Source organism: Antrostomus carolinensis, unplaced genomic scaffold (assembly GCF_000700745.2).
Source record: "Antrostomus carolinensis isolate BGI_N321 unplaced genomic scaffold, ASM70074v2 scaffold3704, whole genome shotgun sequence".
NCBI classification, from domain to species: domain Eukaryota; kingdom Metazoa; phylum Chordata; class Aves; order Caprimulgiformes; family Caprimulgidae; genus Antrostomus; species Antrostomus carolinensis.
The window spans coordinates 23,418-40,683 of record NW_010311245.1 but is presented as its reverse complement, the minus strand read 5'-3'; the positions used below and the strand labels follow the sequence as shown (position 1 = coordinate 40,683).

At 36.1% G+C, this 17,266-nt stretch overlaps 1 protein-coding gene across 1 annotated transcript in view; it reads left to right on the top strand.

Moving 5' to 3' along the window:
• The first annotated feature begins 1,902 nt into the window (after positions 1 to 1,902).
• Positions 1,903 to 17,266, top strand: part of LOC104523926 (signal-induced proliferation-associated 1-like protein 1) — a 37,022-nt gene continuing 21,658 nt past the window's right edge. Inside the window, exons 1-3 of the mRNA XM_010166658.2 lie at positions 1,903 to 3,717; positions 11,183 to 11,313; positions 11,982 to 12,170. Coding sequence (XP_010164960.1) covers positions 2,220 to 3,717; positions 11,183 to 11,313; positions 11,982 to 12,170 — 1,818 coding nt within the window. The 5' untranslated portion in view covers positions 1,903 to 2,219. The remainder of the gene's footprint in view (positions 3,718 to 11,182; positions 11,314 to 11,981; positions 12,171 to 17,266) is intronic.

The window sequence follows — 17,266 nt, the reverse complement described above, 5'->3', positions numbered from 1 at the left end:
TGTGCCTTCAGTATTCCTTTTAGCCTCCTGCCCTTAAATCCTTGTCAGTTTTCATTCTATTTTCTTTCCATTCTCACTGTAAAAGCAAGTTTATATAGCTTTTTAGAAAGGGCTATGCAGTGTTGCCATTTCACAGAGCTTATTGCATAAACAATATTTGCTGTGGCACTGTTGAAAAGCATAGATATAACGTTAGGTTATGTGATGGCACACAGTGTTGGTGCTTTTCTTTCCTTGATCTGATTTGTGCATGAAGTTGCTTCATCAGCTTAATCAGTTCTTAGACTGAAGAGTGTTTGAAATTTGTAAAAAGTTTCAGCTGGAAATTCAGTAGTTTGACAGCAGCTACATGGATAGACTGCCTTTCTAAAGTTATTCTAATTACATAGGTAGAAAAAAATGTTGTTTCAGCAGTATCATTGTAGCAGAATTACAAGGAAAGTAACTGCACTTATGTAAATGGCTGTGCAAATACAATAATACCCTAGATGACTTGCACCATTCTTGTTATATGTAATGCAGTGAGCTTGTATTTTAAGTATTAGGTGTTAAGAAATAGCTTCATGTAAATGGCAGGTATTTTAAAGAGGTGTTGTCTAGTGAAATTAAAACATGCTACCTTTGGAAGCAGAAAGTGCCCTGGCTTGATGTTTAATTAGCATGGAACAAATTACTGTGTAGTTTTGAGAAGAGACTGAAAGAAAGTACCAGTCTCCCTGGAAGCATCAGAAAGCCTTGATTTGTAGACAATACTGTATTGTCAATGCAGAGCTGGTTCAGCAGCATCTCTGCACACATTTGGCAAATATTTAGAGGCCACATTTTGTGTAATTGGTTCAACCTTTGAAAATTTTTAACTTTTTGTTAAAGGAAGTACACAGCAATAAGATTTTATCTTGGCAATCTCATGCTTTTGTCTTCTACCAGCAAGGATGTATTTGTGGATTTTTATCTTTTTTTTTAATTTTTGGTTTTTTAGCTCCTGAAAGGGGGATATACTTACTGCTTTGTAATCACTTTGGTACTGGAGGTATGGGAAAGCATTTAATTTCCATGGCTTTATAAAGCTGGATTATACAGGAGCTGTGGCAGACAATGATATTTTGTTAGCCAGGGGAATAAATGGAACTTTTCATATCAAGTTATTTGAAAGTGTGTGTTTATGTTTAGCATTAGTCTTTTTATATGTTGTGAAATCTGAGCAGGGTAGTACATGCTTTCTGGACTATCCAACTAATTTGCAAATAAGGCTGTGCAAAACACAATAAATGTTATTGACAGCCATTCACTCTATTATAATTTGGTAATCTTTTTGCTAATTAGCTTCCTTTTTTTGTTAGCATATCATGGTTATTTACATTAATGGAAAAGTTAAATAGGCATTGTTAATACCCAATTGCAACCAAGGATGTATGACTTATAACTGGTAAATTCTTTAAAGCATTTATAAACAAAATTTGGAGTCTTTATCTGGCTTCTCTAGTCTTCTCTACAGGAACTTCTCTAGTTCCTGTAGAAACTCTTCTAGTTTCTACAGGAAATGTATGCTGTATGTGTCCTTCAGCTGAGGAGATTAGATCCCTACTTGTGCTTTGTAAAACTGTCCACTAACTCAACTAGAAAGTATCACTAATCAGTTCATAAGGAAGAAAACTGTATTTAAGTGTGGAATCCAAATATAAAAGTATTTCTTAAGAAGGCAAAGCAAAAATTTCTAGAAAACTCCTCACCACCATGTAACACAACTCTGTATTTTTGAGGTGATGATTAATGAGATTTAAAAGCATGTTTATTAAATTACTAATTCTGTGTAATAATTACTCTGATATTTTAAGTTATGAAAAAAGTTATATATTAAATGATTAATGCTTTTACCTCTTTTTTTCTCTGTTCTAGGCTTAACAGTAGCATAAGTGATTGGATTACAACTCTGACACATTGCAGCAAAAGTGATGTTAAAACAATTTGAATGTATTGGAGCATGGCTACTTCTTGAAATTCAAAAGTTCAAGGAAATTATTGTTTATCAAAACCTACTGAATATCAGTATTTTCTGGACATCCTGCATTTAACTGTGTCCTTAAATGTCCATGATTAAGATCTCATGCAACTATTGTATATTTTGGAGACTATTCTCCAAAAGAGAACTGTGCATTTAAAAAGTAGAAATGACTGTGTTTTTTCTTGGAACTTACTAAGGTTGAACATACTGAAAGATCATGACCAGCTTGAAGCGGTCCCAGACTGAAAGGGCTGTTGCCACTGGGGTATCAGTCGGAACAGATGGCACCTCAAAAGTCCACTCGGATGACTTTTATATGAGGCGCTTTAGGTCACAGAATGGCAGCTTGGGATCTGCAGTCATGGCGCCAGTTGGACCTCCTCGCAATGAAACTTCCCATCATGTTACCTCTACTCCTGGAGTCCCTAAAATGGGGGTCAGGGCAAGGATTGCTGATTGGCCCCCAAGGAAGGAGAACATCAAGGAAACAAGCAGATCTAGTCAAGATATTGAAACTTCAAGTTGCCTTGAAAGCATGTCTTCCAAAAGCAGTCCTGGGAGTCAGGGAAGCTCTGTTAACCTGAATGCTAGTGATTCTGTCATGTTAAAGAGCATCCAGAGCACACTTAAAAACAAGACCAGACAATCTGAGAATCTAGACTCCAGGTTTCTTACACCTGATGGCTATCCCAGTTCCCCAAGGAAAGCTCTTCGCAGAATAAGACAGCGCAGCAACAGTGACATTACCATAAGTGAGCTTGATGTGGATAGTTTTGATGAATGTATTTCACCCACTTTTAAATCTGGGCCATCTCTGCACAGGGAGTATGGCAGCACATCTTCCATAGATAAGCAGGGAACTTCAGGGGAAAGTTTTTTCGACTTATTGAAGGGCTATAAAGATGAAAAGTCTGATCAGAGAAGCCCAGCCACAACTAAGCTTAGTGAACTCCTGATTGCCAGTGGAAGCAAGGGTTCAGGATTCTCTCTAGATGTGATAGATGGACCTATTACTCAAAGGGAAAACCTGAGACTCTTTAAAGAAAGGGAGAAGCCACTCAAGAGACGCTCAAAATCGGAGACAGGAGATTCGTCTATTTTTCGTAAGCTGCGCAATGCCAGAGGTGAAGGGGAGCTTGGGAAGTCTTCAGATCTTGAAGATAACAGGTCAGAAGATAGTGTCAAGCCTTGGACTTGTCCAAAGTGTTTTGCTCATTATGATGTACAGAGTATTTTATTTGATTTAAATGAAGCAGCAATCAACAGGCATAATGTTATTAAAAGAAGGAACACAACCACAGGTGCATCTGCTGCTGCTGTAGCATCACTTGTCTCTGGACCCTTGTCCCATTCTGCAAGTTTCAACTCTCCAATGGGCAGCACTGAAGACCTGAATTCAAAAGGAAGTCTCAATATGGATCAGGGGGATGATAAAAGCAATGAACTTGTGATGAGTTGTCCTTATTTTCGTAATGAGATTGGTGGGGAAGGGGAGAGGAAGATCAGCCTTTCCAAATCTAATTCAGGTTCCTTCAGTGGATTTGAAAGTGCCTCGTTTGAGTCGACTCTGAGTTCTCATTGCACGAATGCCGGAGTAGCAGTTCTGGAAGTTCCCAAGGAGAATCTGATTTTACATTTAGACAGAGTAAAAAGATACATCGTTGAACACGTAGACCTTGGTGCATATTATTATCGAAAATTCTTCTATCAGAAAGGTAGGTAAATTTTGTTTCTCCTTCTGTTTTATTAACGATTTTTTGCTTTACCAACATACAGAATTCAGCTGATGTATAATAGCATTTGCAAGAATTCTGTAATTTTTTAATCATCAGTGCTTAAATGTGGTGTATTTTACCAATTAGTACATGCTGTGTCTAGTAGTCTTTCACAATGTTGGAGTAAAAAAATGTTGATGATTTTAGTACTGATATACATAACATGATAGCAATGGCTGCAAATTTTAAATATCTTGTAACACAGCTTTGGTATCCATGGGAGTGGGCATGGGCTGGCACTTGAAAGATTAAAAAAGAAAATAAAATCCTAAAATATGAGAACTTTCTTTCCTCCATGTCAAGAATTAATGTACTGAAGATTTAGTGCAGCTTGGAAAGCTAGCATTTACAATAGTCTTTGGACGTTTTAATATCTTAATCATCCATTTCAAAACATAGAGGTTTTTAAAATTAATTTAAAGTCAATAATATCATATAAATAAAGATAAAAATCTGTCTTCCTTACTATTTTCATTATAACCATCATTCTAGAAAGAAAATTTTAATTTGTCAGATTTTGTAGAAAGAAACTATCACTCTGTATAATATATAATTACATATATGCACACACATGTATGTTGCAATGACAGCATCTCTGAAAGAAGAGTACAGTTCTTACCACATGGTTCTACTGAAACCAAGGATTATAATTTCCACTGGATTTACACATGGGAAAAAATGGATCAAAACTTTTTGACCTATGGAAACAAGCAAAACCCAAACATTACCCAGATACCTCCCTCGCCAAAATGATGCTGGCACCACAAGATGCAGATCTTGCTGTCTGTTCTTCCTGATTGTGAAAATTATCAAAAAGGAATGCAGACCAAAGTCCTTTAAAGTTTAAAAAAGTTCTATTTGCAGGATTGTGTGCCTTGCTATGGTATCTCCTGATGGATAGAATTGGTCTAGTGGTTGACCTGAAGAGTGCTTGTTCCTTAGCTACCAGTGATCAGGACTGGGTTTCATCTCTTTAGTGAAAGGAGCTCAAAAGAGCTTGTTTCCTACTGATAAAAGCAACAGGGATACCTGGTTAAAATAAGTGGATGGTCAGTTCAGAAAAACTTTAACTTGGTAACTGTATGTTACAGCTAATACCCTCACCTCTCATTTTTCCCTTGCCTCAAAATATGTCCATCTCTCACCTTTTCTTCCCTGTATTTTCCCTTGTTTGGGTGGCTCTTGTCATGCTTTCCATAGTCTCATCTTTCTTCAGTCTTTCAAGGGCTGAGAGGTAACCTTTACTGCATGGGTTTTGAGAGTGCTGATCCCACATCCTTTCAAGAGAAAGGAGTGAGGAAAAATACTGATTTCCTGAGAACAGTAAGCCAGATGTGCAATATAAGATGAGGAATGTTTGGAGGGGAGAGCCTAAGATTATAGAAGCCCTCGCCTGTGATTACCTTCCTATCTGTCTCCCTACAGAACAATTTGATTCCTTATCACTCTGGTGAGTTTTGCAATCAGCAACTGAAGGTGCAGCTTCATGTTACAGCTGACCTGATTTAACAGCATTTCAGCACTAAAAAGGGAAGACTTTATTCCTCCCCCTTCCTTGTACCAGTTATCTTGTTTTCTGAAAACTTGATAAGCTAGTTCAGTTTACTAAGCAAGCAGAAATCTTGCCATCACAATAAATTTGCTTTTTATTGCTTGGTTTTTTCTCTCCAGTCAAATCAACTTTCCTTGCAGTCAGAGAAGTGTCAAAGCCTAGTGCCAGGTAAGCAATGAGAGGGAACAGCAGGAGAGGAAGGAGGTGTCAATGGGATTTCAGCCATTAGACAACAGCAATTTATTAGTTTGGCTTATCCTTAAGGGAAACCACACCCTCATGCTGGTATGATGCCAGTCACCATTATATCTCCATTTCTTTCTAGTTGTAATTAAGACAAATTAGATAAAATCGGTGTAACATAGTCCTCAGGGTATCGGTGAGGGGTAACTAGGTATAAAAGTATCGGTATTGTGTATGGAGTGGGTTTGGAGGGAGAAAAAAAGCTGTGATTTTTTTTTTTTTTCCTTAAACCCTAAAACTGGATTTTAAATTCACTCTGCTCATGTTCAGTCCAGCAGGCTTGAGCCAGAGATGTTATTCCTGCCAGAGATTTTTATCTGAAAATAGGTGTACTTCAGAAGCCTCATCAGATGTGCCCAAATGACACAGTTCTACAAGTACCAAATGCATTTTGTTGACTACACAGCGCATCTTCTTTCCCCAAGCAAACGTTAGACTAATTTGAAAGAGATGGGCTAGCAATAAAACTTAAAGCAACATAATAGGTAAAAAAAGTCAAGGAAGTCAGTTGTAACTGAAAGTTTTTATAACATGAAGAAAGTAATGATGCAGAAGCTTTCTTGTTTGAAGAGGAGGTTGGATGTTATGAATGGAATAGACAGTGACAAAAGACAGTTTCAGTGGGATCAGCTAGTCCAAGTCAGCAGGCCTTGTGTAATTTTATGGTCTTAAAGTTGTGAAACAAAGAATTCTGATTCAGAAACAATAACTTTTAAAGATGTTAAGCCAGGAAAATTTCGCAGAATTTGACAACTACTGAAGTAAACCTAGAGCTTGTAAAGAATAAAAAGCAATGACCCAGAGAATTGTAATCCTTTATAGTTTGTTTTCATTCCAACTTGAAATAACAAAGCAGGTAATTTGGGACTATATCAACAAAGAACCAACAGTTAAAAAACACTAATGATGCCAATCAGCAAGATTTAATGAAAAGTAGATCTTACCACAAAAACCCCCAAACTGTTCATCTTTTGTGTCTTGGAAAAAAAGAAAAATAATGAAAGCCATTGCATTGATGTAGTCCATTTTCATTTCTCCCAGGTAATTTTGTGAGATTCTGATGGTGACTTAAGTCTTTAATTATGTGGAAGTAATAGTCATTCTTTACAGGTATTGTTACTTGGATGATAGATGCATCTCAAATTTTTGCAATATGAAGGAGGTATCAGTGAGCTGGAGTATTACTAACAAGGTCCCAATTAATTAAAATATCTTAGTCTAGTCAGTGTGAGATATTTGCTTGTGACATTTATGGATGAGTCTTGTATAAGTTCATTGATGAATGCAAATGGATGAGTGTATGTAAAGGAAATACTAAAGTGAAATCAACATATTATTTGACCTTTTACAGAGCAGTGGTAAAATTATTGATAAATAATATCCTGACTTGGTGTTCAGACATCTAAATATGAAAATACTGATGGAGACAGTTTAGTGGAGGTTAGAAAAATGGTACAGATATTGGGAAAAGAACTTTGTAATGGTAGTTCCCAAGGTTGGATTCAACTTCTCTGCTTTATACCTGAGCTAATTGTGCAGACTCCCTTTGTACTCAGCGGAGAGAAAAGAACCTTGCAGGATGATACAAATTGCAGTCTTACTTCCCTCAGTTCACTACAGAAGACTCATACACAATTAACTCACATGGAGATGTTTATACTTACAGGAGATAAATGCTAATCCTATACTACAAAAGATGTATTTGCAAGGTGACTATTTAAAGGTGTATTTCAAAAGGTGTATTTCATAGGGGGACTTGTAATTAGAAGTCTTAAGTCTAGACATTTATAAGCACTGAGATATGTGGTTATGCTAGTGCTAAAGAAAGGGGGGGTAGGGGGGGAAGCCAAAACCAGCACAAACAAAATTGTGAAAGTTGCATAAATTTGACCCTGAAATAAGATTAAGTTTTGGAAAAAAAAAAAAAGGGTAACTATACATGGGGGGAAAAAAATATTAAAGGAAGTTATTCATTGTTTGAATTTTACATGGCAGTCAGGGCTTTTGGTGTGACATTTTCCCTTCTTCTCTTAAATTCAATGCCTGAAAAGACAATTTCTGAGCTATTTGAGTTGAGATAACAGGATCTCTTTTGGCATCTCTGTTTTTTAATCTGATAGAGTCCTTTCTTTTAAAATGCCTCTTTATTGGAGGGGTTTACAGTTCATATAGATGTAGTAACTGAACAGAAGCCGGCTTCAGTTCAGTTTTCTCACTTATGCCATAATGTATATGTGCTTTCAGCTCTTGCTGCTTGGTTGTGTCCAGGTGCAACTTTGTGGTTTGGTCTCTATTGAAATCGGTAACAGGAATACTGTCTGAAATACACAAATGACATCACTAATAACAAAAATGTTTCCAAGTGTGATGGTACTCGGCAAAAGTAAAATAAATAAATAAGTGATTATTGAAATAAAAGATTTTTCTCTCTAAACATGGTGCTTTTAGAATTAATCAGAAGGAAAACATGTTGGACTTGTTTGGGTTTTTTTTTTTCTTTTCTACATGGTGGCACCAAATATAAGGGCAGGGGGAGGAAAGACAAGATTTCAAGAAGCCACCTGCCAGTTGTTTTGGGGATACTTTCTGGACTGTTTTTTCCTTGTAGAGCATTCTAACATTTTTGTTTGCTCTGTGATTGAGTATGAAACCTTGCAACTAATCTTCTAAGAAAATACATGTTAAGACAGCCGATACATTTCAGTTTTGATTAAAAAGTATATTTTTTGACAGAAAGAAGGAACAAGTTGTTCAGGCCTTCTTACTGAAGTGTAAGAAAAGATGTCTTTTTGTGTGAGAAAGTGAGATTCTTAGTTAAATACATAACTATTGACTGCAGTGCTTCAGTTTATTTAAACAAAAAAAAGGGGGGGGGGAGAAGCAAAACCCTTGAAAGTTTTAGAGCACAAGGCTTATTAGGAACCGCTCAGAGAACTGGGGTTGTTTAGCCTGGAGAAAAGGAGGCTCAGGGGGAGACCTTACTGCTCTCTACAACTACCTGAAAGGAGGGTGTAGAGCAGTAACAAGTGATAGGACAAGAGGAAATGGCCTCAAGTTGTGCCAAGGGAAGTTTAGATTGGATATTAGGAAGAATTTCTTTACTGAAAGGGTTCTCAAGCATTGTAATGGGTTGCCCAGGGCAGTAGTGGTGGAGTCCCCATTCCCTGGAGGTATTTAAGACTCATCTAGTCTTAATCATCTAGACTCATCTAGTGCTTAGGGACATGGCTAGACTGGTTACAAGATATACTGATTTTATCATCTGTGCATTTGTCAGTACAGAAAACTAATGTAATTTTTGGACCATTCTAGTATGTATTACCAACATGCCTTTTTTCTTTAAAATTTTCTATTGTGTAAGCAAAGGTACCTCAGTGCTTTTAAGTCAATAAGCAGTTTAGTGTGCAGATGTCCAAGCTATCTCAGGTTTTGGAAGCTGCATAATATGCTGATAGAAAGTTGATCTAATATTCTCAGTGACTGTTCTTCTGCATTGGCCATCTCTGCCATAACTGTTTGAGCTATAAACATCCTGAAAAAAGCAAGTTACTTAATGGAGGAAGAAGAAAAGCTAGGCTGCTAATAGGATAATTTGGGTTTTAAAACAAGAGATCTCTGTGGCATTTACAAGGCTCATATCAGTGGAGTAGCATAAAGATTTAATTAGGCTTATGTGGATGGTCTAATTTATTCATAATTTCCCCACTTGTTGGAATCAGTCACTCAAAACTTATGCCAATATTTACAGGATATTCCACAAGATATTAAAAGAATTTTGAATCTTAATTACCTCTGTGCAGAGTATTGGTTTTTGATGACTTGCAGAGGAATTTGGTAGAAAGCAAGCTTTATAATGCTGCGAGCATATCTCTTTTATGTCTTGTATACTCTGAAATCTTAAATGGAAAACACTAAGGAAAGGATAATAAAATACCAGATACTGGAGAATAAGAATAGGGCCCCCAAGGGCTTAAAGGGGTAGATGGCAGTGTGAAGACAATGGTGTAATTCTAGGGTATGATTAAGTTCATAAGGAGAGAACATCTACTTGAAAAGCATTTAGTGTGTTGGAGGAAAGCATAGCAAGATCCAGTAAGTATAATTTTTAAAAGAAATAGAATAAAAAAGGAGGTAGTCAAGTTTTTAACACTGCAAGTGCTTATTCATTGGAAAAATGACTGCCATTCACTTTGGATGGGAGTGTATTTCAGTATCTATTTTTAGTATCTTTTGAGATGCAGTTCTTGATGATGATGATATTAAAATATTTTTTGTTTTCTTTCTATAGCAGAATAGCTCATATTAGACTGCTCTTAAAATTCTTGTATTGAAGTTCTGGTTGTTTTAAGAATAACAATCTATATGTAGTAGTTCAGGCAGTATGGTTAGATTTCCTTTCAGGACAGTATCATCTTTTTTTCATTCCACTGAAGTTCACGTTTCTTCTTTGAATTGTTGAATTTTCAGATAGCTCTAACTTTCTATTTTTGTGCATGTATAAATTCATTCAGATATGCAGCATATGGAAATCACTACATAGAACTTATTTATCTTGTCCAATATTTGACTTCTATTTTTCTACAGTTCCTCTCAAATTTTCCTTTCAGGTACTGTGTGTTTAAATTCAGCTTTTATCAATTGAGATATGTGCAACTTTGTTTATATGCTGCGGCATTCATGGTGATGTACTTCTGTCATCAGTCAAGATAGTTCATAATGCTCAGAAGGCTAAATAGAAGAGCCTTTGATTCAAATTTCTTAAATTGTTGAGCTTTAATTTCTATATATGCAATTTCCTAATATTTCTTCATCTAAAGCTTGGCTTTACATGTGTATAGTTAAACAAATATAAAAATGTATCTCAAATAATCTACTTTCCAGCTAGTGAGTGATTTCTCCAGCTCTGTATTCTTCTCTCTGCTGCTTTTCCAACTGGGCTAGTTTTAGACTCAGCTCTTAGCACTCTGAATTTACTCTTTGGGTTGTCTGACATTTCACTGTTCAATATTTTTGCTAGTCACTTAATTTCTTGCACTTTATTCTATTTTTCTATTTTTCTATGATACTATGCTTTGATTTTTTTACTATGAACAAGTCTTTAACTTCATCAGTTTTTCTTTTTTTATAATTTAGTAACTTGTTTGACTGGTTTTTACTTTTTCGATTAAAAAAATAATTAAGTTATATTCTGTGCTAAGTACAATTCTTTGCCCCTCCCATTCAAACATAAAGTGGTAAGTTTCTCACTTCAATGCATTTGGCTTCCTTGTTTTTATTTTTAAGGGGAGGAAATTGGTTGTACTTAGCTCAGTGGGAGTGAAGCTGATTTTGATGTATAAGAGGTGTATCCTGTGTTAGGCCTGGTTAGGCCTGTTTCAGCAGAGCTACAAAGTTGAATTTCAACCTTCCTGTATAAACGGAGCTCATAAGAGAACTGAAGCATGAAAATAAAATCCTAGTACTACTGAAGACATGCGCTTGTTGACTCTAGTGAAGCTCGCAATTTATTTCCAATATAACAAATAAGCATGAAAATAAAGTTGAAGTGTAAAAAGCAAGATGAACTTTTATTTGTGTTCTTTTTTTTTTTTTTCTTTTCTTGTATGCAAGAACACTGGAACTACTTTGGGGCAGATGAGAACCTGGGTCCAGTAGCTGTGAGTATAAGAAGAGAAAAGCCAGAGGAAATAAAAGAAAATGGACCTCAATACAACTACCGGATCATATTCAGAACCAGTGAGGTAAGCAGTTCAGGAATGATAGTAAAAGAAGCTAGAAGTGTGCAGGCACAATCAGGTGGTATGCCTGGAGTTTTACGCTTTTCAGCATTGATAAAAGATTTCTGTCTCCTCTACATACATATAATCCAGGAATGTCCTGACAAAGTTATGCCACATGTTTATATTACACAGAATACAAGTAAATATCAGTGTGAGTTATTCCATAACCAATACAGAGGAAAATGTTTTGGTAAAGCTTGAGAAACTTACAGGAGTTATATCAGCTAGAAGCAAGCAAAGAGGAGGAAAAGAACTTCCTCCACTTTTAAATCTTGACAGTGAGTAGACCTGAGAAGCATGGTTTTATACTTTGGAATGCTCTGCTAGAAATACTACTACTAATCTTTTCCAAGTAGTAGTTTCCTGCTGGAAATACTACTGGTAATCTTTTCCAAGTAGTATAATTCAACTTATGTCTGTTGAATTATTTGAAATATTCTAACTGCTGTTAGCTATCAGACCAACATTTTACATATCAAGTGTCTGTTTCCTGCAACATAAGTTACTTAATGTTCTCAGTCTGTATTAAGAATTGGAAAAATAGTACATTTTGCTCCACTGCTATTGTTTGTCAACCTTTTCTCAATGCATAGTTCAATATATAAGCTAATTTTGTTTTGTATGCTAAGCTTATGACATTAAGAGGCTCTGTGCTGGAAGATGCTATCCCTTCAACTGCAAAGCATTGCACAGCCAGGGGACTCCCCCTAAAAGAAGTGCTGGAGTATGTGGTTCCTGAGCTAAATATCCATTGCCTAAGGCTGGCCTTCAACACCCCAAAAGTCACAGAACAGCTCATGAAGCTGGATGAACAAGGGGTAAGTGCAGAGTTAAAGAATGAGACAAATTGTCAGTGTCAGATTACTGCCATGAACTGCAAAATTACTGTTTAGCTTTATGTTATTAGAGTCAGTCTATTAAAATGCCTCGTAAAGCTTCTCATCTGTAGGGAGAGTTATGTTGCATGTGTTTCCCCCAGATTTTGCAAAATATTTGGTATGTATGAAATAAAGTTCATTGTTTTAAGTAGTCTAGGGTTTTAGATTAATGTTATGGCAATTGTCCATTTTAATTTACTTTAAAAGAGACTAAGTGATTGTTTTTCAAAGACTTTGAGGAGGAGGGAGTTCTGTTCTGGTTTTCTTATTGCTATTATAATGACAATATTACTAAATATATATTACTAAATTTTTTTTGTAATATTGTATTGTCACAACTATTAACAGGGTGCTGCCTCTCTTTTGTTTTTTTCTACTGTTGCAAAATGTTCTAAGCCATTTCTTCATACAAGTGGTTTTCAATACATGATAGTCCCCTGGTCTTTTAAAGGTGGAACTGAGGCTTGTTAGCTGTGTAGCTTAGACTTAGCAAAATGAAAGTCCATGAGTATGGTGAATTTTATGATTAAAAATTTCGACAGTGACATTTAACAACTCTGAGTACTGAGACTCTCTTTTTCTCCTTTGTGTTTCTCATGATCAACTGTTCCTGCACAGAATTAACATCTATGTTATTATTTCTTCTTGCTGTCAGTCTAACATTGCCATCATAAAATTGAAAAAGGTCTAATCATTATCTGCCCCACAAGGGAGAGAATATCGCTATTGCAAACAGGTTTATAAGTGACTAATGAAGATTTTGTCAGCCTCCTTGTGGTTTGGTTATTGAAATGGACAAGATAAAGAATCCCCAAATAAATACCCACTAGGAGCAAAACTTTAGCAAAATACTTTGTCCTCTAGTTAGTTTCAGAACCTCATCTATTTTGCTAAGAATGCAATACAAGAGGATGAAGAAAAATGGGTAGCTGTGGCTATCGTAGAGCATCCAGACTAACACAGGAGTGGTTATATGTGGTCAGCCCAAGGTAGATGCAGCCCATTTTTGTCACTGACCATGACCAACAGTGGGCATTTGGCTAAGAATATGAGAACCAGACGAGCATGGAATGATAGTTTGCTAGCTTGTATGCTTTTATAGGGCTCTCTCTCCTACCCCTCTGCTTTACCAGTTTGATGACTCATAGTTTAGTTAGTTGTTTCTCATATCGAAGTTGTTCTGTACTTCTGACTATGCTTTTGCCTCTCTCTGGAGTTTTTCCAGCTGCCTTCATTCTCTCCCACATCTATTTTAAATACAGTGCAGTTTTGAAAATGGGTTTAGTATGCTTTCTTATCTCTTCCTTTTTTTTAATAATTACTGATATTTTATTTTCTTTATGGCTGCTACTGAACACTGAAAGTATCTTTTCATGAATGCCTAAGATCCTGTTCCTTAGGGGAGTATAAGTCAGAGCTCATTACTGTAGATACAAAGTTGGGTATCTTTGTACCACATGGATCACATCAAGCTTTACTTGCACTGAGGTTCATCTGCCATTCTTTTGCCCAGTTATTCACTATCATAAGTTCCTTTGGTAGCTCTCATAGCCAGTCTTCAAGTCCAGTACTCTAGAGTAATAATTACATTCAGTAATATTAGCAAACTTAGTCCCCTTACTGTTTATCCCCTCTATCAGATTGCTAAAGTGTGTGTTGAATACTGTATGTCCAAGTTCAGGTCCCTGCCTTACTCTACTGATCAATTTCTTCAACTCCTTTTTGTCCTTTAGCCAGTTACACATCTGAGTTCCTTTTTCCGTACCCTGGCTATTTAGTGGTTTTAAGACATTTTGAAGAAAAAGCTGTGTTAAATGTCTCTTGGAAATTCAAGTATACTCTGTAGTAGTATTTCCTGCATGTGCTTATTGGCTCCTGGAAAGAACAACACTGCAATGAGCCAACGAACCCATAAGGTTGAGGAGAGATGGATATACTATATAGCCTTAGCAGGCTTTTAGCAAAGAAGGATGGAATCTTTAGATGCTTACACTGCTTAATATAACTATTCTCTTTCATATGATGAGATCCTAATAAGCTGGAGGCCTGAGTGTTTTCCTTAATGATTAGAGCAGTGATTACAAATATGCATATATTCAGTCTTTGATTCGTTATCTGAGTCTAAACCTAATCTGCCTTTCATCCAGAATCAAGCTTGTGAGACACTTGAAGGCTAAAGGATATCTTTTAGTCTTTTTCCAAAGTTTTCTGTTCCAGCAGTGGAGAAAATGTAATTACTTCAACATAGGTCCATAAGCAAACCTTTGGATTCAAGGATCAGTACCTTCCAGATATGCCCATCAAGAAACTGCAGTCTCAATAGTGTTGATGAGAAAATTTTCACAAAGAAATAAAAAGTCTGGCAGAAATTTCTAGTTAAAAAAATAAATTCAAAAATTACTTCTAGTAAATACCTAATTTGAAAAGTAATTTAGCATCATTTGCTTCGGGAGTTTGTTATATCTAAAAAGGTGTGAGATTAAATTATCCTTATTTCATATCCTCCGTGTCATTAAGCTCCCACAATATGGTGTATAGTATGGTTTTCTGTTACTACTTAAACTTTTGAAAATCATGAAGGACAAATGATAGTTAAAATTGTATTATCTACATCAAAGTATTTTCTGGTTTTGTGGTAAAGAAATGGTTTGACACTTCTAACAGAAAAAGATAAACACACTCTGTACTAATTAGAAGCTTCCTTTTTTATCAATTCTAAGCCAACAGGAAAATACTGGTAACAGCTGCTCTACTCATTCGTCATACAGAATGTTTCTCACTTCTTGCTGAGTGTTGCAGTGTTTCATTACAGCATGAACAGGTGCCTCTTTGATATAGCAAATAAGATGTTTTGCAAATTTGAGAGTTAAAATTATAAAGTGACTTTAGCCTGACTTAGCCATTAAATTTCACCCAGTAACCCTTTCATTGAGCTGAATTTTCATGCACCAGTTTTGATTAAGATAGGCTATCTTTTTTTACATTTTAAAGTGACATTTTAAAGCAGTTGGTTGGTTTCATATTTAAGAATTTATAGTTCTTTATTTGAATTTATCTGCTTTTGGCTTCCAGACTTCTGATATCTTTCTCTGCTACATCTTAAGAGTCATTTTGGTGTGAGGTTTTTTTTTTTTCCAGCAAAGGTTTTTGTATGCAGTGATTAAATCATCTGTTGGTCTTGTCTATGATAAACTAAACAGATTGCACTTTTCAGGTCTTTTGCTGCAACATATTTTCTCTGAATTTCATAACACTTTTATGGCTGAGCTCTGTCTCTTCTACTCTTTCAGTATCTGCTTATGACATCAAGTGTCAGAATGGGAATGTTCTTCTTACCTCAATTTTGTACTGGTGTCGTACGTCAAGTTGCATGTTCCTTACTTCCCCTTAGATTGCTAGAGTCGTGGTAACATCTGCTGTTCAGTGCATAAGGCCCACATTGCTTGTCACCTAACTGTTCTTTTATTGGCTTGATTAAAATGAATTAATTTGAATGGTTCTGTGTTAAAAAGCAATCCAGTTGTTCTATAGGGGTGCACTAGCTTCCTGGCTAATTACCATCTACTAATCTTTGGCCTGAATGCAGAGTTCATGGTAACTTTACGTTTACTTACAAATACGATTTTAAAATTTGAATACTGGGGCAATTACTGATGTATTCCAGTAGAAGTTTATCTTTGTGGCAATTCCTCATTCACAGAAATGTCAGTCATTTTTTTAATATAATTCTGTACTTATAATACAAACTTGCTGACTGGTTAAGTTAAAGATTTACTTTCCACTGGGTGCTACACAAACCGTTGAAGTGCACTTTTTCCCACATATATACATATATAAATACTTTTAGTTTATTAAAATAAAGCTGCTACTTTAGGAGCTTTTCTACAGCAGAATTAATCCTTCGGCTCCTTTTTTAGCTTTTACTTGGAGTTAATACATTTCTAAGGGCCCTAGATTTATCAGAAGGAGGTGTAGTAATGGGGACTACATGCCTTTCTTTCCCCAGATCCACTATTTTTGATTCAGAAATACCAGCTTGTGTAGTCCTTATGAAACTTTTTTTGAAGTTCAGCAAATCTAAGAACAGAGCCAGAAGGCATATCCTTTTATTTGCATAGTCCTTATTTAGTTTCTTAGGCAGACGTTTTCTAAGCAATAAATGACATCTGTTTGATTGCTCATGAATGCTGCAGATCCCATTTATGTTTATGCCCCTGAAAATACCTCCTTCACCCAAAACTAAAGATTAAATAGTGCAAGTGTGCTTGGTGAGAATTATTTTCTTTGTCCAAACTTGTTTAAGTAAAATAACTAGAAACTTGTAATTAGCAGTGCAGCTAAGGTATTGTGGTCTTATGAAACACTTCCGTCCAACATATTTCCTTGGGAGTGGACAGAGAGCATATCTGAGCAGCAAATGTTGCCTGAACGGTCCAAGACAGGACTTGCTACTGATGATAGGAAATGTGATGGCAGTTGTTCTGGCAGGAGCAGCAGCAGTGCCACTTCTCACCACCTCTCTCCTCCCTTCCCACAGTCAGCAGTAGGTGGTTCAGGTTCTCTGGGACAGCACATCGCCCTGTGGGCAAAGGCACTAAATTTGGCTGCTGTGAGGCAATAAGCTTACAGTGAGTGGGATCATGTAGTTTGCTAGCTAAGCAGAGATCACAGAAATGTATCCACAAACCTCTCCAGAGGTTCCTGTGGTTCCTGAGAAAATTTAAATCTTAATCAAACAGACATTGTGCAGAATGTTTTACCAAAAAAAAAAAAAAAAAAAAAGTGTCTGCTGTCTGTCTGTATCTGGGTTGTTTTGCAATGTACACTGATGGTTGATTTGAAATTTTGTGGTTTTTTAGTGAATGGAAAGTTGAAATAAATACTCATAATAGTAAATTGTAACATTAATTTGCATGTACTCAGTATTTGTTTTACCAATAAATATCTTTGCTTCAAGTCTTAATACTTCAATGATCAAAATACACAGTCTTTGTTCTTAAAGGTGTTTTTGGGTGGGTCTCTAATGCTGAAAGAGT